This window comes from Liolophura sinensis, chromosome 6 (genome assembly GCF_032854445.1).
Source record: "Liolophura sinensis isolate JHLJ2023 chromosome 6, CUHK_Ljap_v2, whole genome shotgun sequence".
In the NCBI taxonomy this organism is placed as follows: domain Eukaryota; kingdom Metazoa; phylum Mollusca; class Polyplacophora; order Chitonida; family Chitonidae; genus Liolophura; species Liolophura sinensis.
In genome coordinates, this window is record NC_088300.1 from 7,452,997 (window position 1) to 7,473,462 (window position 20,466).

Here is a 20,466-nt window from a genome sequence, read left to right on the forward strand (position 1 = left end):
AGTTTGGTCGCTGCCATAGCTTCTGCTCTGTAGGCTGCTCATTTCCGCCGAGGCTCGGTGTCAGTGTGATACCGAAAGCCGTTTAGTAAGTGATCTGGAAAGCCTCGTAGTGGCTGGACGGGTTATCGTAGCCACACAGGCCCGGACTGCTTTATCGGGCCACGAATATTCCAAAGCGGAACTCGTCAATGCCGTAGAGGAGAAGCTAAGCCTGAAACGTATGATGGTACGCTCTGTTTGCGCACATTCCCAATTTATCAGAACTATTTGCTAGACGGTGCAGTGCCACTTTCAGGGTTATATAGGTGTCGTGTGGGAATTAATGTCTGGTGTCCGCCCGAGGCCTTCGGGGACATTTGTCTGGAAGTCTGCTGACTGTATTGTAACAAAACCTCGCTACATCGCTCAATCAATGAGACGCGTATACTGACCGCCCAACCTGGGATAGGCAGTGCACGGCCGTTCAGCCACTATCTCAGACAGTGGTAGAGACTGCTTCATCACTCTTGCACACGACAACTTGTCGTTAAGACTGTCGCCGATTTATTACAAATAGAACGGATACAATCGTTCGTCGATATTTCGCAGCAGAAATCGAGGCAGGGCTCACAGGAGGCATTTCTGGGTCAACAATACCGTCTCAATGTGAAGATATGATCGCGATCGAGCTGTTGCAATTCTGTAGGGTCAGATTCTCAAGTTTATCTCTTTAGCCTCTCGGTCTTGTATCTATAACGTGCGAGTGCGGGAATGTGACGGCGCTTTCATTGCCATGTACTCATAAGCTACGAGAAAACCCCATCTGGCCCTAAGCTAGCGTCAGATCTGTGCGTCTGAGAAGTGTGTGTAGTTCTGTGTGTGTTATATCTTTATATATATTCAAAAAAAAAAAAACACATCATACTCATTTGTAATGGCCACTTTGGATGCTCCAGAAAATGCGAACACGGCGCTGACAGGGGCCAAAAAAAGAAGTGTTCAAATCGACGATCATCCGAAGACTGAGATCGTGGAAATTCACGAGAAACATGGGCCTCTTCATAATGCCATACCAAGGATGCCTATACCAGCAGCCGTGATCTGCTGTATCCTCAACATATTCCTGCCCGGCATGGGTAAGTCACACTGCTGCTTTTTTCTCTTCAAACCTTATATACAAAACGGCTATGAGGAATGCACTTGGGGTATCGCCACTGCTATTCTCATTGCGTCTTAGCGGGAGGGACCCAGCACATATTTCTCCCAGTCAAAGCTGCTTTGGTCGAGGTGTAGTAAATACAAATACTTAGAGGTGAAGAATTTGGCCTTGTAACATCTTGTTACAATAAACTTTTGTCATTCATACAGATACAAAGGTTTAATGGGACCAACCAGGAACCTGCGTATACACCCGGTAATATCAAGAACTGTTTGCTAATAAAACATATATCTAAATGCACTAAATTTAAATCTTAGCAACGAAACCATAAGAGGCTAAACGAATGTCAGTTCAAGTAGTTATTCCAGGTATACAACGATTAATGAAGATGCGTAAAAGAACTTCCACAAGTCGCTGGAATTAATATTGCTTATTTTTATCGGAAATTGTTAATATTGTAAAATACATTAAGATTTGTAGCACAGCTAGAAATGTTTCTCGTAGGGAATTATATTTTCTCACTTCTTAGAAAACTAGGTTAAAGCTTTCGAAACTTAGAAACGACTGTCTTTCCAACATAATTACAAACTATTGACTGCTTGTAAATCTTGATAACAGTATTCCGTTAAAAATTACAGAGTTCTAGGGGAATTTCACTTCGGATATTGTTTTTACCGGTTGACGGCCTAAACTATGGATTGGAAACTTTGCTTACTATCTTGCAATTATTTTTTGTGGAGCTCAGCAATGTAAAGAAGTCTGATATTAGAAGAAGTTAAAAACAATGCGTCTCACATAGTAAGATGACATGAGCAATACTGAGAGGTTTCTTAATGAAATGTTCAGTTGTTTCTTAGACTCTTAAAAGCCAATGAAATCTGGAACCATTCGCTGAGTGACGAAAAGCATTACGCATGTAACGAGTCAGCCTTAAGAAACTATATACATGCACTAACCGTGAATCATGTCTACAAGACAGGAATCGGGGGACAGTTGTTTAAAAGCTCATCAGTGATGTACCATGACTTAAGATTCTTAGCTGGATACTTTTGTCTGCAGAATCGCCCTTTTTCTGTCTATGATATCAGTTGGTTAAGAGCTCAGCTAATCTCTCATCTGCAGCGCTTTGTAAAGGTCAACTAGGGATGATGCTGTCAGCTGTAAATCAAGGTGTTTCCGGGAAGTGTCCCACCATCTCGGGAACCAGACACAAGCTGTTGAGGAGCTTCCGTTATGACGGAGGATCGGCCTGGATCCAAAGCCTTCAAGATCATCTCAGCAGAATTGTAGGAAGGCAGGATTTACCCTCAGAAGGACAGTGTGGTGGTTGTGTTGGACACTCATCTACCATAGGGGTGACCCTTCGCTTCTAGCATATTTCATTTTGGGAGTCAGAACGCAAAACGCTATACAGTGATTCCAAAGTTCGGCGTAGTAGCCATCTTCGAGAAACGACAAGCAATTCATGGCGGGCTTTTTTTTTCTCAGTTTTTATTAAACCGTTCCTGAAATATATTTCCCTTCTGGCCCAGTGTTGGGGAAAAGTGATTTATAAAAAGAAAATCTCTGTTTTGATGCAGTAGATAAAAATCGTTGATTACTTAGTAACAGATAAACAGATATAATGAATACTTTATACATGACTAAAGGGTGGCAGACACATTGCAAATTACATCATGCATTGTTTTAGACACGGTAAGTTCACGATAGGGTGGTAAAATATGCTACGTCTGAAGTGTTTACATGTGTGGAGGCTTACTCAACTTAAATGTGGTTGTTCATGTGAGACGGGCTCATTAGCTGTGTCAATAATAACCTAAGAGTATATAAACTGCAATTATCCCGTAAAAGCTATCGGTTATGAAGGAATTATATAATCTGTAAACAGTTCTATAGGCAATCTAGATTTATGCCATGCCAAATGCACTTGTAGGAAATTAGTACAAATCGTCCACAGTTGACTCCGATACACTATAATCAGTTGATAGACCTGGGTCATGGAATTTGTAGGTGTATGTAAACAGTGGTCATGCAATACGGAGGTATCTCTGACGCCATCGTGACTCGTGGGTAAAGCCGAAACATATAGGTGCAAGGTACGGCCACACTTATAGCTATGTGTACACGAATACTCTACGCGTAGTGGGTGTGGACTCCCATCTTCCAGGGGTACGTAGAGCATTGCAATGTAAACTAATTTGCAGTGGTATTTAGTTCCAGTACAGACGTTTGAGACGATATGATAACACAGATACGCGATATCCTTGAGGCTGATTGCGCGTATCACATTGCAGCTTGAAGGCGTTCTAAAGCACATTTTCCACATCTTTAATTAAACTCCTCCGGCTCGGCTGTATCCTGAGCCCTGGGCACTGCCCGGGACTCGACGGCCCGCTGCACGATGGCCCGCCAACCCTGTGCAGTTCTGCAAGACTCGTGGGAGATGTGTTATGGTGCCGGCAAATAGAGGAGGGAGAATTAATAGTGCTATCGATCCATAATTGTGTTTAGCCAGCCCATCTGGTCAACAAGGCCCTCAGGGATTGTCCTGGTAGGGGACATCGAGTAATCTCTGCCGGTCACCTCTGTCCCAGGTGTTTTAATCGACACCATGTAGCATTTCAATGTTTTGTGTACATGAAGCACGGCTGAAGTCCCTTGCCTGCCTCACGTAATTACCATGGTATACAGTGGGATGTGTTATGAGTTTTCATTTTAGCATTTGCGCCGCATGATCTCTTGGGAAGAGATATTACCAGGCACCATATCTACACAGCGTGTACCTAATGTCATGGTCATTGGTATTGATCAGTCATTTATTGATCGCTTCAAGTAACACACAACAATGTATCGAGAAATTAAAATGTATATTCAATCGAATCAACAGGTAAAACTTCGACAGTTTTGTCAGACAAAACAATATAGTACAAGACGATTTACAAATGACGTAGCTGATCGGCAGCATTAGTCGTTTTGGGCTGAGTTGCTTTTCATGTATTATGTGGAAAGAATAGTGAATCTCGTGGCCAATATTTAACCAAAGGCAATATTTACCTGTTATTCTACGTCACTGAAGGAAATATTTAACTTTTCACGACAGTGCCTCCTTGTAGCTAGCCCCCCCCCCCCCCCCCCCCACCACGGTTGACTTGGATGCAATGTTTATAGTTCTGCCTCAAAGAATATTAAGCCAAGTATCCAAATCAGATTAGCCTGTCAATCGGTAACCACCATGTCTACCTACCAGACATGACACAAGCCTGTTACTGTATACTTATACCCTACCAGTCAACATTTCGTACATTGATTCCCCATGCATTACTGCACATCAAGGAGACGTATGCTGTACTTACCAACTTTATGTAATTGGGAGGCGGCTTGGCGCAGTTTACTTGTGATAACATGATTGCATATGTTGATGTACAGTACAACTGATCATTTCCTAATGTTGCGATGTAGAAATGCATGTTATAAGAAGTGGTCCACTATAGAAACCTATTTGGAATTAGCGTATACTTTTTTTTAATAACAGTTGAAGTCATTCATGTGTAAACACTGCACGCCATTTGCAGCAGTGATGGTGGATGCTTCATAGGAGTTATTGAGTTAAGTGCGCTCAGTGTCAGTCATTATAAAATGAAATCTTGTCATCGTTCATAGCATGTTTAATGAAGTGAGAAAAGGAGCTGGATCGACCTGTTTTCAGCTATGCTCGAAACTTGCTTCGTCAGTTATTTTGGTATTAAATGTCTGCATGATAGGGTCGATGAAGAGTGTTAATGCAAGTTACCAATGGTAATGAATGTATAGTAGAAATCACGAAGTACGCATGCGTATGATGCACAGGGTGCGTAGGGTAATGGACTGCAAAATTCACTGACGAGTACAATTGCGCACACTTTTATTTGATTCGACATAAAAAAAATGCCCTCAAAGATCAAACTCTACTACGTGTTAGTAAAGGATTTCTCATTTCGCGTAAAGATCAAAAACATGTCTTCAATTCAGGGATGTGCTAACACAAATAAAATAAGATTGTGAAAGAAACATACCTGATTGTAGGAAATTCGTTTACAATGGTCAGAAGGAGCAAAAGAGACATGCAACTGTCCACACAATAACGGGGTACAATTGTAAAGTGAACACAGTTGCACACAATGGCTTCTTTTTTTCCGGAAAAAAGTGGCGTGACAGCATTGAAGAGGAGCATTACTGCCCACGTACAGGAGCTTAATGGTGCACATTTGATCCAAACCCAGAAATAGTAGAAAACTGTAAGGCAGAAGCGGTGGTTGTGGAAATCGAACTCAACATCTTCCAGTGGCTATCTTAGTTTGTCATGATTTTTTTCTGTACTGAGTACCTATATATTCTAGGGATTCCACTGTTGAAATCAGAATCAGTTAAAGTTGTTCCATTCTGTAGAACTAGGGACAGGTTTACATCTTAAAAATAGAGAGTAACTTAGATGACAATATTTTAATAGTCAGGTGTAGTCGTTTTTCACCACTTTACCATAGATTCTTCTTCCCGCTGTATGCTGGTCGCCTGAGTGAAAGTGATGCGGTGTCTTTCGTAAAAGCAGTCAATTGACAGGTCAAAGAGTGGTTAATGTCAGATTTTATCAGATATCACGAATAAACAGATTTCAAAACGTGACTGAGTGACATTTAACAAATAACCGTACTTCATGAGTTACCTTGTTACCAAGTTTTCACGAAAGCGACTGTGGCACGCCAAACAAAATAACCTAGCTGCTTGTCAGCAGAGTACATCGTCTTGATACTGAACCATACTTATGCAAGGATGGATTTAACGTTTCACAGATAGTGTGATGATTTGTGACTTAAGGCAATGTGAAATCTTCTTTGATGAATCGTATGCCTGATATTGATAGAAAATGGCAAATTTCATGCAGAATTGACTGAAAAATTTGTTGAAACTGTATTCCAAATGTTGTAAAACCGTTTGTTTACGATCGACATAAGTTGCTGCCAAAAGAACTTCAGTGAAATCGCATTAACTGATGTCTTGGAAAGCAGTCATGTGTTTATCTAATCCATGTACTTCTGAGCCTGTTGAGAAATGTCATGTTGATGTTGAACCAGAATCATGTCTGATTTGTTGGCTAGATAATAGTAATCACTATTCCCAAGTCCAACCCAATAATGTGTCGTCTAGGCTGCGCTACAAGCGAAACATGCGAGGAGCCTGTAACCGCTAGCCGCTGATTAGCAGAGCCGTCGTATGACACCGGTACAGTAATACCATACTTGTCACACGAACGGGGCTGTAAATAAATTGAAAGACGGTGGCATAAATATTAACATGAATAAATGCTGTTAGAAGTTTTCTGTTATGTTGTTAAGTTTGAAGATTCGAGAAAAAACAACAACTAAGCAAAAAACTAAGCAAAATAGCCGTTTGAGCTAGGATTGACCAGAGTTTGACTTTTACGATATTTCATGTTCAGACATATTTTGTTCAACTTTTTAACATATTGATAGTGAATTCCCTTTTCTTCGTTTTAAACAGAATACCCCCGGGAGAAATACTTAACTCGTAGGCCTACTCTTATGGAGGGTTTTGTCTTGCGGTCACACTTCTCTCGTTAGGTGTTTACTAAAAAATTTGTTGTACAGTTTCGTCTATTTGAAGAGAGCATTGAAGATTTTAAGTCAAATACTTATATGCCATATGTGGGTACTAGGTGCAACGTTAATCGTGATGTGCGAAGTACAAATTTTGTAGTTTCTTCTTGCTGGCATCTTGAGGTGTATTTTCAGTGAGCTATAAATTTGATATTATTGGCAGTTATCATTTGTTGTCCCGTTTCATGCTATACACAAACACCTTTGTAACACGTTTGGAAACTGTATATGAAATCAAGTTCGGGATATGAGAATACTTGGGGAGGTTAGTGGTTGTTTCTTCGGCACAACTTTTGAAGGCCTCGCCACGTTCTTCACTTCGCTACCAAAGTCTATTCTCCTTTACTAAACAGGGTCCGTCTTACCTTTTTACCTTAATTCAAACTGACTTCTCCCACCAGTGAGCCGAATGGCCTTTCTGTCACCTTTGGTTGCCCTGAAATGATCTGTTAAAGCCCGCACACTTGGCTGACCCTTGGTCAATTAACCACCTCTTACGGCGTCATTTGTCCATAGCGTCCCTAAGGCTGTCTCTTAACTTGTGTATAGCCTACCATTATTGCATTTGCTGCTCCATTAGCTATCAGACCGAAAAGCCAGCAAATCCGGGCTTCACCCCGCTGGGCCCTGGACCGCCTCTTTCCGGCTTCAGCACCATTATACAGAGAGGTGTGAACTATCGTTCTTCCTAAAACGTTACACAAGATGGGGCATATAAGTAACATGTCCAAACAACATCGGACATGTAATAAAACTCCGAATAATGGTTTTGTGTCGGATTCACTAATGTCCCGAAATGTAACAGTCTTGTAATCTCTTTCAGGCTTTGACGATAGAAGTTATGGTTTTTATTTTCTTTTCTGTGTGCTGCAGTAATGCTATACGAGATATCAATGGTGATTTACTTTGTAGTCAAAATTACTCTGCTTGTAAGACAATGTTTTTTTTTTACAAATGTAGGAATCCAGAAAGACCCCCCAACAAATCTTCATCACGTTCTTCACTATGTTAACAGAATTGTAAATTTACAGCAAAAATGCTGACAAATTGGTGACACACAAATTTCACTGTATAGTTAGAGCAGAGGGATGTGTCCATTGATCTATGTTGTCAATTTACAGCTTCCCGGACTAAGTGTTTATATATAACGTTTCTTTACAGGTAGTGTTCTTTAATTGTGACATATAGCCCCAATAATGCTTTGCACATACAATAATAAAACGTTTTACAGTCCAGAATACAAGCAATGTTTGGTTATTTTTTTTATTGCTTATTCAAAGCATGATGGCTACCCTGTAGTACAATTTGCTGATCAGCCAACTGGCAGCATTTTAAGCTGCAAAATTACACGTTTGGTAATACAGCGATGACAAACTTGAGCACTGTGACACCGTTGAAGAAGGCAGTGTCCAAAGCAGTGCCCGTTTCTAAACGTTGACCACCGTTGCGATCTTGTTAAATCAACATTCAGAAAACTAATAGTCGCAGATAAGGGCAGACGAGGTCAAACCTGTGTTTAACCCTTGATTATCTGGAGTGCACAACTTATGTGCACCTATGGACTGAGACGCTGTTTCATCGGAAACAGATGCTTCCTTACACAGCGATAGCACTGCAAAATGCCACTGGCCATCGTTTAGCTCTCGAATAGGTTGTAATCAAGACTTAATGTTTCTTTATAAACTCTAACCAGAGTGCTTTCCGAATTCGAATAACCAACATTAGTTTGTTCTCCGACTGGGATTAAAGTGGTTCATTTACGCAGTTGTGTACAACTCCAAAACTAGCAGCCAACAAATGTCAACAATAGCCCGGCTCTTCCGGTGTAATCGCCTTTAGGAAATCTTGTAAACCCAAGCGGACTTTTGGCGGTAATTGCTCTCTTAAGCCCATTTGTCATCCACGCCTCCCTAATGCATCACAAATCACTTGATTTGGAACACTCTGGGGAGAGGACAGGAGTTCCTTCAGTTTAGAAACTACCGTATATTACACTCTGCAGAATCTAACCGCGGACTGGAAACACGAACCCGTCTGCAACAAGAAGCCTGAACAAACACTGTCTGTTTCCACAAACCAACATACATCATCAAATCCAACCTCTGTAAATAGTCAAACATACCAGTAATAACAAATCTACTTCCTGTTTGAATAATGCTTCAGTCAGTGGTAATTCCTCAATCAAACGGATTATTGTAGGATTAATTTTCCAGGTAAATAATTGTGACCATTGATTTGACAGTTTTGTTGAGGAGTATAGATCTATGGATTCTTCTATATGCTAACGAGTTCTTCATCACGTGATTTCGTGTACTCTTTTCAGGCTTTTCGGTATCATGTGATCACCGCCATCAATGGAAAACACCAATGCCTGTGTTGTGATCGTTTAAAATTGGACGAGAGACGAGGGTATTCTGAAATTCCACATGTTCCAAGGAAGGTGTCTGTTATATGTAGTCTGGCTATATATGGTATCAGTGAATCCTTTTTGGATAAAAATCATAATATTATCGATATCCCAATGTTGGGATGGCAAAATATCCGCTTTCATATATCTTCGTTTAATACTTCGTTTAAAATTGTCATCGTTTAAAATATAACTAGTTCATAATGAAGCTGCATAACGCGATAGGATTTACAGACTAACATGTGAGTTCGAACTCTAGTCTGACAAAATGTAACTATTATTTGGCCCACTAATGTAACGTGATGAATGTCATGATCTCAGTAAAAGATAATTTTAACTAGAACTGCCTGCAGTTTCACGGCTCCAGTTTCTGATCCAGCGCAGAGCAGATTGTGACATAACAATGTTTGTAACAGGTGTCCACAGAAACAGCTAGGCTGAAGAGATATGTCTGTTCACAGCCTGTTTAGGGAACTCATGGACAAATTTTTGAGAAGATGTTACAGACGTTTTGAAGGTTTTGTCGAAATCGGCCAAACTAAATGACCCAGAACACACGTCAAAAACAGAATAGATAATATCCAAGAGAATTTGGTGGCCAAATTTTAAACAGCTGCGATTTGCAGTCTTCCATAAAAATGTCCACTAGCAGCTAGGAAGCCTAATAAATACAATGCGAAACCATGCACCCGTTGAGATTCTGATTGTTACATGTGGTGGCGAAAGGAACGAAAAAGTCATCAAGATTTATTTTATTTGATTGTTGTTTGACACCGTACTCAAGATATTCAACAAATGGCGCAGTTAACTGCTTTAAGAGAATATCGAGAAAATAATTCTCATAAAATATATGTCTGATAAATGGAGCTTTTCTTTCAAGACAAAGTATCCTTTTAAACAGATCAGTACCAGGTATCCTTTGCTTGATAGAACCTCTGTAACCATTATTGTTACATGCGTACAGTGCACCTCCTCTGCGGGTTTACTCTGCGGCTCGTGCTTCTTCTCTCTGTAATGAGAATGACATTTCAACAAAAACATTTCTGCCGGCTATGTACATGTTCTCTGATGGCCGCCCAAAAACTGCTGTGTGGCCTAGTTACTAGCTCCATTTATCCTTGCTGGGTATCCGTACCGTGGATTGATTGTACCGTCATCCAGCGATTGGTTCTTCCTTATGTGTAGCATACAGACTCTTGGGAAAGGTGAGATAAACCGAGGCAACTTACTGGATCAACTGGTCCACTATCTCTTTATGGTGTCACGTCCGTTGCTGTCATTAGCCTTTTTGGCATGTTTGCCATGGTTTTATTCGCCCTGCTGTAGTCTTTTGCTGTAAACACTGAGTTGTCGACGCTCCTTATATTGGCAGTGTCGTCTTAGTGTAACTTTTTTGTTAGATTCACCAATAATCAACTCTCTATCAGAAATTGGTTAAACGGTAGAAATACTACGATATCAGTAAAGACTGATGCTCATTACAAAGAGACGAGTACGTGTGCCCAGTAACAAATACCTATAAATGTGGAAATATTTGTTGATCGATTTCCATGCACGCTGTCAAACTACAGAGCTGCCCTTGGGTTTCGTTCCGGGACAGCATAGATCGGACCAATTTTGCAACTGCCTGTGCTATCAACCGTGTAACCTTTACGGGTGCATGCTATAGTAGCAAATATGCTGGTACAGTCATGTCCCCACGGTGGAACACTTGGCTCCAACCAACCTGCCCCACTCGTGGTCATTACTGATAACGTCTACATATATGCGGACATTAATTACCTATTACTTTTTGAGGCAGTAAGTGGATTCTAGTCACGTTCCATGTACACAATCAGCATACCAGACGTCTAGTTCATCCGAAAGCCGGTACCACTGGGATTACGGGGGACTTAGGTACAAACTTGGGTGGATATACGTTGACATCAGAGTCAAGACTTATTGCAGTCTGCGAGGGAACAAAAGAGGATATAGTCTACATAACCAAACTACCTATTACATTGGTAGTGCCAATAAAAATGGCTCAAGGCCAAGATATGAATTCCCTGTCTTGTGTATTGATTTTACACAGAAAACTTTGGTACTGTCAAGAACCATGATGTATTCACAGACACAGTGATACAGATAGCTGTAATACAATGTGAAGGATGTGTGAAATGAATAGCGTCAGGTCGAGTTTACGAGGAAGACGTATCCCCGTAGAATAGGTATCTATATCAATTTTAAATTAACAGTGATCAGCCTATTCATTTTGTATCTTTTATTCGCACATCAAGGACCCTATTTGCGGACTTGCACGGCTGAACATTAGAATTGTTGTTTGGGGTTCTAAAAAGATCACGCCTTTCAGTTGGCCTAATTTGACCTCAGTATAAAGGACTGTTAAGCGGAGAATAATAACGGAGCACGTGACAGGTGAAATACGGCCTGTTGTCAGTATGCATCAGTTAGGGTTAACTGTTCGTGTAAATGTTTAAATAGCAGTAATTTACACGCCTCTAGCACCATAAAATATTGAAGTATTTCAGTACTTTTGTCATTTGAGTAAACGTCTTTTGATTTATGATGGGCATGTGAGGTGTGAGGTCCTCTGTAACAAGAAGCGATTGTATATCCTCAGGAACAACACCGGCGTCGTTATCATTTGAATAACAATGAAAATGAATATGCTTAGCCACTGCAGGTGTTGTTATTCAACCAGCTTGAGGGCTTTTCTATTTCCATATTTGGTTCATATTGTAAATGTCGCCACGACATGGCGGAAATATTAACCATGTGGTGTTCAGCCATAATCATTCTTCATGTTGTAATCGGTAGATAGGCAGCATTAATGCTTTGTGCAGACAGGATAATGAAATTTTGCTTAGACCTAAGTTATGAGGCGAATAAGCCAATGATTTTTAATGATCGAAGAAGTATTAAGTCAAAATTTAGCTGTCATTGTAAAGAGTGTTGACGCTGAAAAATACTAGAGAAACCTCGATCAACTGGCATTTCATTGTAGTTGATAACTGATGTATTTATTTATTATCTAGATTGTATCCGCCGTTCACGTTGTACATGGAAGTGTAAAGGCCAATGTGGACAGCAGAAGCTTCGCGAAAGGATGACCTGTTCAATAACGCCCACGTACGCCGCAGCCATGGTAACGACGTGTACGTAACGCTGTGTGAGTTCTGTAAAATGATTCTTAGGTCCAACATCCTCTCAGCTTTATGTATCGATTTTTCTTAACATCCTTTGCAAATTTTATTGTGTAGGTAAAATGATAACGTCTTCATTTGTGGAAAAATCACACCACTCTTCACAAAGCGGGCTGAGAAATTAACACGGTGGACGTGTTGGTCCATCTACATGTTGCAAAATTCTTTATCCAGCGTGACACATTCCAGTCGTCCTACTATCAACCAGAAACGAGTCTATAGCTATCACAATATTCGTAACAAGTTGCTATTTTGCCAGCGATTACCAATTACCAGCGTCATGCGTAATACCTTTGAAGTTTTCACAGCGCGACCTGTCTATGCATTTGATGGTATTATAATTCTTCTAATTCTTTGGACAGATGTACTGAAAGCAAAATATTACCCTTCTCTCTCTCTGGTCTTTTGAAAAGTAAAGATGTGTGTATGTTTCTCATTAGATGTACTAAACATGTAAGAAATTACATTTACAAGTGTATTGGCTAAAAAGAGCAGACCAGGTGTCCCAAAAATTAGACTTACAATATATCAACAGTATACTGACGCACCGCGTTGCAGAGGTGAGTTCCTAACGACACATGCATACGCATGGGGCCTTCGTTTGCCAGGTAAATAAGGTTGGTATAATGTCAGAGGTGCAGGGGTCAATCATCATGGTGACCCAGACACTTGACATATCAAAGACTCGGACCCTTATTTAGTATTCTTGAAAGGTATATTAAACAGTAGATAAATTCAAGATAGCTTTGCAATTAGCTACATTCACTCGATGGCATTTGTCCGCGTCGAAATCAAGAGTCATTCAGTGGGGGTGGATGGAATGGTCTGGTTAGTGTAGCCTACATTAAGTATTTAGCGTATGATATTAGCTAATACAGCTTTTATTGAATAGCCTAAGATGTGAGAGCTGGATATTCGTGGATCTCGGTTGTCATGGCGACTGAATGCACGCTGTCTGTTCAGTGACAGCGCTATTATACACGTTCCGTTACCAGACACCTAACAGATTACTTTGAACACTTACTGCGTTTGTTTCCATGTGACAAGTTTTCAAGACGCCTGCAACTGTAAGACAGCACACTACAATCCACAGAATTATTCTATTTTAGTTTAAAACCAACTCGGTCACCACTGTACAGTCGCTCATCCCGATATCTTGCACAAGCAAATAAACACTTCTTAATCATTTAGGTTGGAAGATTTTCTGGCGTCATTTGTTGATGTTGGGACAAAGATGAGTTGACTAATCTTTGTGTCATATACGACGTCTGCGTACCTTTTTCGACACATTCATAAACACAAGAATGAATGAATGGTTTAAGGGTTGACTGTAATATTTTTAGGTTTATTGGGGTACAAACGAAAAAAACACTATGCAAACTTTTGTATGAATCCGCGCAGGGGTCAATCAAAACTTTGCACAGCGATTTTTTCGTTTATACCGCAATAAACCTAAAACATATTACATTCAATCCTTATAATTTAATTTAAGGAATAATCGGATGTTATCTCATGTTTTACTTTCATTCCAAACTGTGAGAAATGTTAGTTGATTGTTTTGAAGAAGGTAACGCCACATGCTCCAGAATACACATTTTAAGATTCTTTCGGAGAGGGAAATTCTACCGTTACTAAGCAACGTCTCGTGCACAGCGAGCGAAATGACGAGACAAAGTTTACATCTGCAGGTCGTTTCAAAAAGAATTCCCAGCTAGAGAACTTTCGGGGCAGAAGATGCCGAAGGAGTTTAATTTATTTCGTGAGAGGCATTTTCTAAGCGACAACGTGTTGCGCTGTTCATAACGAACTACTACTGTTGTTGTTGCACGCAAAGGATATGCAGGAGTGTGCATAGGCTGCAGGGGTGACTTCGTCATGCCGGGTGCAAAGCACGTGTAGTTGTAACATATGGATGATATCTCAGTATTTCAAACATACTAGTTATCCTAGAACAACAATATGAATTTTAAACATCAGTTGGAAAGGAATTTTGATTAAGCTGGCTTGTTTTGGGGAGAGCGAGCGCTCGGCTATGCATATGCAGGCGCTGACCCAGCACATCTGCGTAGGCCTATGTTTGTGATCAAGCTGATACTTACATAGGCAATACTGTTTAAACAGTCTTAATTCATCATAGACAATCCACAGAATTTGTACTGATGCTCCTGTTTATCAAAGTAAATATAATACAGACGAAAGCAGACATTTATAGTGCATTTCTCATTTTACATGACGTGCCTTCAGCCTCTTTCAGTTCTATTCTTAGAAAAAGTAGTCCTACGTGAGCGGGGCTTCATTTTTTTGGTTTATTGCAGTATAAACGCAAAAACTGGACCCATCGGATTGCGCCTTACAAGCGTAAATTCGAGAAAATTAAATTATTATGGATTAACGTCACATCGACAATGTTTCATGCATCTATATAACGTGTCGACATAAACACAAGCAGAAAGGTAAAAACTGGGGTTCTCAACATACAGGTCATAAGCGTTAGCTGGAAACAAATAAGTTTATTACGTTACAAATGCAACTGTTAAAATATATTCTGTACATGGAGTTTGAAGGGTTGTGGGGGAATCTTAATGATAATCATGCAACTCTTCAAGCCCCTGCTTCATTAGAATTAGACACAACTATGATACAGAATCCTATACTTGGAGGTCGCGTCTGTCTGTGGGGCTATCTTAGCATATCTTCTAGCCACAGTTTTAACTGTTTGTTAACTGTATGTGTGGGTGTATGTTAGCATGTCAGAAATGTTCGACAGCCATTGCTATCAGAACGGATCATAAGAAAACTCCCAAGCTGTTCCTCTCGTAAAACATTTTGATGTCTCTCGACAAGCATTTTCGACTAACCCACCATTCAAATGGGAACAAGACCTTGACAGAGTGGATATAGTGATTGCCTTTGAGTAACTAAGACACACGAGGTGTGTGTTCAAGCCTGGCTTCGGGCAGGAAATTTGTCATTTCCTGAGGCTTGGTGGCAATAAGCGGTCTATTGCGCCTGCGTGAGCGTTTGCGCTGTACAACATGCGTTGAAATCTACTTATCTTCAACCAATATGTTCCCCATATATGTACGCCATATGTACCATAGTCCGTCTTTAATATGCCTTAGGTATTCTGAGAACTCCGGTTTTCTTCATCCATAAAACTGATCGTCATCATGAAAAGTTCTTGAGTATGGCGTTAAACAACAATCAAATCGAATTAATAATCATAATAAGCAATCAGCAAATTAAAAAGTCTTCGATGTGTTGAATGGGTTCATTGCAGATTTTTATTGTGTTCTAGTCGCAGATTTAGAGTATAGACATTTTACTCTAGAAATAAATTTTCAACTAATGAAGAGCAGATCAGATCAGATCAGCTGAAAAATAAAGAAAATACAGATGACATTTCCGCATAGTATATATAAAGTTAATGTATACACAATGGATGCATCAGATGTTCAGAGGCATTATAGACACAGGACTTGGTTTGACCTTTAAATAACTGACATGTTGGGACTGACAGACATCTTCATTTCGTGAATTAGCAGTCTGGAAAGTGACAAATGAGGACGATAAAGCAGAGTGAAGCATGATTACAGGACGACACCACCGCCTGAATGAACACTAACAAGGCATGTTACATTTCTGCAAGATTAAATTCTGTTGTTCAGAAATGATCCTGTACAGTAGTATCACTAACAGAAGGTAAGTGACTTGGTAAAAGTTCAAAAGGTGGAGTGTTCTTAAATGTGAAACAATACAAAAAATGAATAATGACAAAATCAGCTAAACCTGCATTATAAGAAGGGTGCTTTTGGTATTGGTATCCCGAAATGCATTGCCAAATGTTAAGTTTGCAAAGAAATGAGTTTACCGTAACTGGAAATTATCTTAAACCTTCGTGAAGCATATAAAAGATGAGGAATCTTCAATGCTTCTTTACAATGCTTCGGTACGTAAACTGCAGGTAAGTACACTAAAAGTGATGCATCCACTTTTCTAACGGGCTGAAAAATTGATGGATCCCAACCGATTGCTTTCTTTTTAATTAATTCTTTAGAAGAAATTCTTATCAGTCACGTTTCATTTGAAGGATTAACAATTTTGAATAAAGCAGCACTCAGGTGTTGATTCATTTTCGTTTCTTTAATGCTTGTTTTGCAATTGTTTCCATAAGGACAATCCATATTGGTTTATATCAGGAACAGAACGAATGATTATGGCTTTTTGCCATCTTGGCAGTATGTCATCCACATCGTGGCGCCCCCAGGAGTGGAGCTATATGTTTTATAAATGACTCTTCAGGTAAAATTGTGGCAATATGGCGACAATTCTTCTTTACAAGCCATCAAAATTAGGAAACAGTATGTTTTATAATAACCTAGCAAAACAACTTAGGACACATGCAATATCTGTCACACAAGAAAGAAGTGTGCCGGCATAGCTTTGCTACCAAAATAGTTACCAAAAGTGTTCGCTCTAGTAATACTAGGGTGGTTGAGGGGAGCAAGATGGGTAAAGCTGGTACTATTAAATGAAGGCTGTATGATTTTGTTATTCTTGTATACAGTTTTTGTGTGTCTTTATGATATAGCACGTGATCCTAAATGTAATAAAAAGCGAAGACATTTCTGCAGTGGCACATGAAAAGTGCGACAACAGATCTGTGCGGAAATGAAGTTAAAAATCCTCCGGGTTTAGCACGTTTGATGCAGTCATTGAAGCCTTAACGGGAATTCAAATAAATCATTAATCCGTCGAGCCGTCACTCTTGGTGCAGCCAGCTTATGCATCCACTAAAATTCGGTATGTCGGCTGTCAAACGCCAGGATGATTGATGTACTGAGGTTAGGCTGACAGACACAATCACTAAGCGATGTTCGAAAAGCAATTTTCTAAAAGGAATCCATACAGCGTAAAAACATTCAAATTCACTGACTAATGTTGTCAACAGGAACAGTGGCAGCATTTAATCCTTAAGATCTCCTTGTGTAACAATCCCTGGAGAGTATCGAGTTGTTCAGAAAGTATATCAAAGTTTATAGTAGGATCACGCACCGTTTCTGGCTGCTTCCACACTAATTCAAGTATCCCAAGGCTTGATCAGATCTTGGAGATGTCTAATTTCCACAAAATATCCAGGTATATAGTAGTATATAGTAGGATCACGCACCGTTTCTGGCTGCTTCCACACTAATTCAAGTATCCCAAGGCTTGATCAGATCTTGGAGATGTCTAATTTCCACAAAATATCCAGGTATATAGTAGTATATAGTAGGATCACGCACCGTTTCTGGCTGCTTCCACACTAATTCAAGTATCCCAAGGCTTGATCAGATCTTGGAGATGTCTAATTTCCACAAAATATCCAGGTATATAGTAGTATATAGTAGGATCACGCACCGTTTCTGGCTGCTTCCACACTAATTCAAGTATCCCAAGGCTTGATCAGATCTTGGAGATGTCTAATTTCCACAAAATATCCAGGTATATAGTAGTATATAGTAGGATCACGCACCGTTTCTGGCTGCTTCCACACTAATTCAAGTATCCCAAGGCTTGATCAGATCTTGGAGATGTCTAATTTCCACAAAATATCCAGGTAAATTTGGTTGACAAAGCTAGATGTTTTTTCTCTGGGACTATTTATTGGGAATCAAGGCATCCGTGACGTTGGACATTAAAAAAGTTGGTCTTCTGGACTTAGACAGTACATGTTGGAGACTACCTTGTTTTAAGATGCTAATACCTTCCTGAAGACTGATGAAACGTATCAAACAAAGATGTTGCAATTTCCAATACGAACTCTCAGCTGTATAAGTAACATGAGCATGGCTTCGATTTTTGTGTCAAAAACACTTAGCCTTTATGCCCCTGAGACACAGCCGTTGTAAAATACGAATTAATTGACAAGTTACACCATCCGTCTTGACAAAGGCGCCGATTGTGTCAATACCTAGCTACAAAACAAAATTTAATTTTCCTTGGTCAATATCCAAACAAGATTTCCAATTAGATGTAAAATATTTTCACTAGCAAATATATTTGCGCCTATTTTATACACTTTTTTAAATCAGCGTATAGATGTAAAAATAGCGATGCTTTTACAATCTCTAGGCCTGTCGGTTGAGACCGTAATAATGTATACCTATGAATACGAGTGTAGTACTTGATAATCACTTGTTTATAAGGAACAAAAAGGAAATATATTTTTGGAGTATCATTGACTATATTTGTTTATATATTAAAAACCTATGAGGCAGACTGAAGCCATCACACTATCCTCTGAATTCGGTTTGATATTAAAACGCCTTACGGAGAGCTCCTATTGTTGTCTAAGAATGGTTAATGAACGACGTCAAAAGCTAGATTATTCCTTTTGTCTCAAGTCATTTCGCGTGGCGCATCACGCCTCTAGCTACGCTCAGGCTTTCAGCGTAAAACACACTGACACACAGAACCTATACTCCTAGGTATGCGTGAAAGCACTGTTGTTTTAATTTATTCACTTGACTTTTCATTTGTCTGGAAATTATACAGGAAAACAATAGTATTGAAGCGTGGGGCGCTTTGCCTTTGTGGGGGTTATAAAATACTGTCAGGAACAGTAGTTTTTAGAGTGATGTTTTATACCGGTTTCAAGACCCTCCGCGTTAATGACGTCCGTGAGGTTAATGGATGACCAAAGTTGGATAGTGTCTAGAGGAAAACTCATCCTTCGTCGTGCAGGTAACTGACAAACCATCGCTTGAGATCAGTTAGCCACCGAGGGCCCGGCAGAAAACATCAGAAGTGGTTTGAGTGATGTTCGAGTTTGCACTGCCCAATGTTACTTTTAGAGGCATTTGTGAAAACGGACGCGAATGAAAATAAGTCGAAATGATATCAGGGGAAATTGAAGACACCAAACAGCAGACCATATCCGCATACTAATTTAGTGTGTTTAAAATGAAAACGAAACATAAGCATTTCAGCATGTTTAATTGTTGAAGTACGGTTACTTGATATTTTATCTGTTTGTGCCTTTCATAATGCAACTTCCCTAAATGATGTTTAGAAAAACGTACGGTACCTAAATGAAACACGGTAGTTTTTAATGCCCACCAAACCAGAGTGTTACAGCGTGTAGAATAGATACAGAGTATGTAAAGAGCTCGTCGTGTCTCATTCAAGACACCAGCATTTGTTTTCCCATCTTGTGTTTCAGGACAAAGCAATTAAATCTTATAATTTGATGTCGACAACTCTAAGGGTGTGCACAGTAACAAATTGTACATGGTATGCGAGTATGAGGTGGCCAGAGTAATCGGATGGCTTTATCCGGGTACAGTGCAGCCTTTCTCTCAGGTTCTGCGGGAGTATAACACTTGTGGTGGCTTCAGTTAATTTGTTCAAAGAAATTCCATAGGATTCCCCGTGAAATTGGCACAATTAATCTCGCGTCGATGTGAATGATCTCGGTCTGACTGCAGGACTGGGAAGGTGTGGAATGCTCGGGATTCTTTTCCCCATTACAGTCTTAGGTGACACATCAGCAACGAGAACGACCTGCTGTTTAAATGGCGGCCATTTCCCACATTTGCTCCTGCGATGGCGCGTGGGGAGTTGTGTCCCTTGGTAGAGTAAGGCGTACATATCCACAGAGACATTATCCCTCGAAAAGCTGGCCTAGGAATTGTCTGCACCAAGAAGCTCAGTTTATCAGCTTGCTTATCTTCACTCACACCTTTCGCACACGTGCAGATGGCAACCACTAAGCCATTAGTGATTCCAAAATAGACCTAGGCTCTTTTTGCAGATTCTTACTTTTTCAGCACCATGTAAGCCAATGTTAAGAATGTAGCGCTTGTTAAACTGTCAGTCTCAATAAAATACTATCGTCTGCGAACACTGCAGGCATTGCTGTTGCCGGAGTAGCAAAGGTGAACTCTCCCGCAGTTACCTACTTAAAAACGGCTATGTATGTGAATGCAGTAAATCTTATAATGCAAGGGAATGGAATGCTGTGGTTTGTATTTTAGACACGCCTTAGCAGCAGGCAGCTATGTGGATCATAAGAATATATTCTCC

At 40.1% G+C, this 20,466-nt stretch overlaps 1 protein-coding gene across 1 annotated transcript in view; it reads left to right on the plus strand.

Annotated features, from left to right (window-relative positions):
- Positions 1-746: 746 nt before the first annotated feature.
- Positions 747-20,466, plus strand: part of LOC135469149 (protein stum homolog) — a 42,858-nt gene continuing 23,138 nt past the window's right edge. The window contains exon 1 of the mRNA XM_064747688.1: positions 747-1,115. Within this exon, the coding sequence (XP_064603758.1) occupies positions 914-1,115 (202 nt within the window). The 5' untranslated portion in view covers positions 747-913. The remainder of the gene's footprint in view (positions 1,116-20,466) is intronic.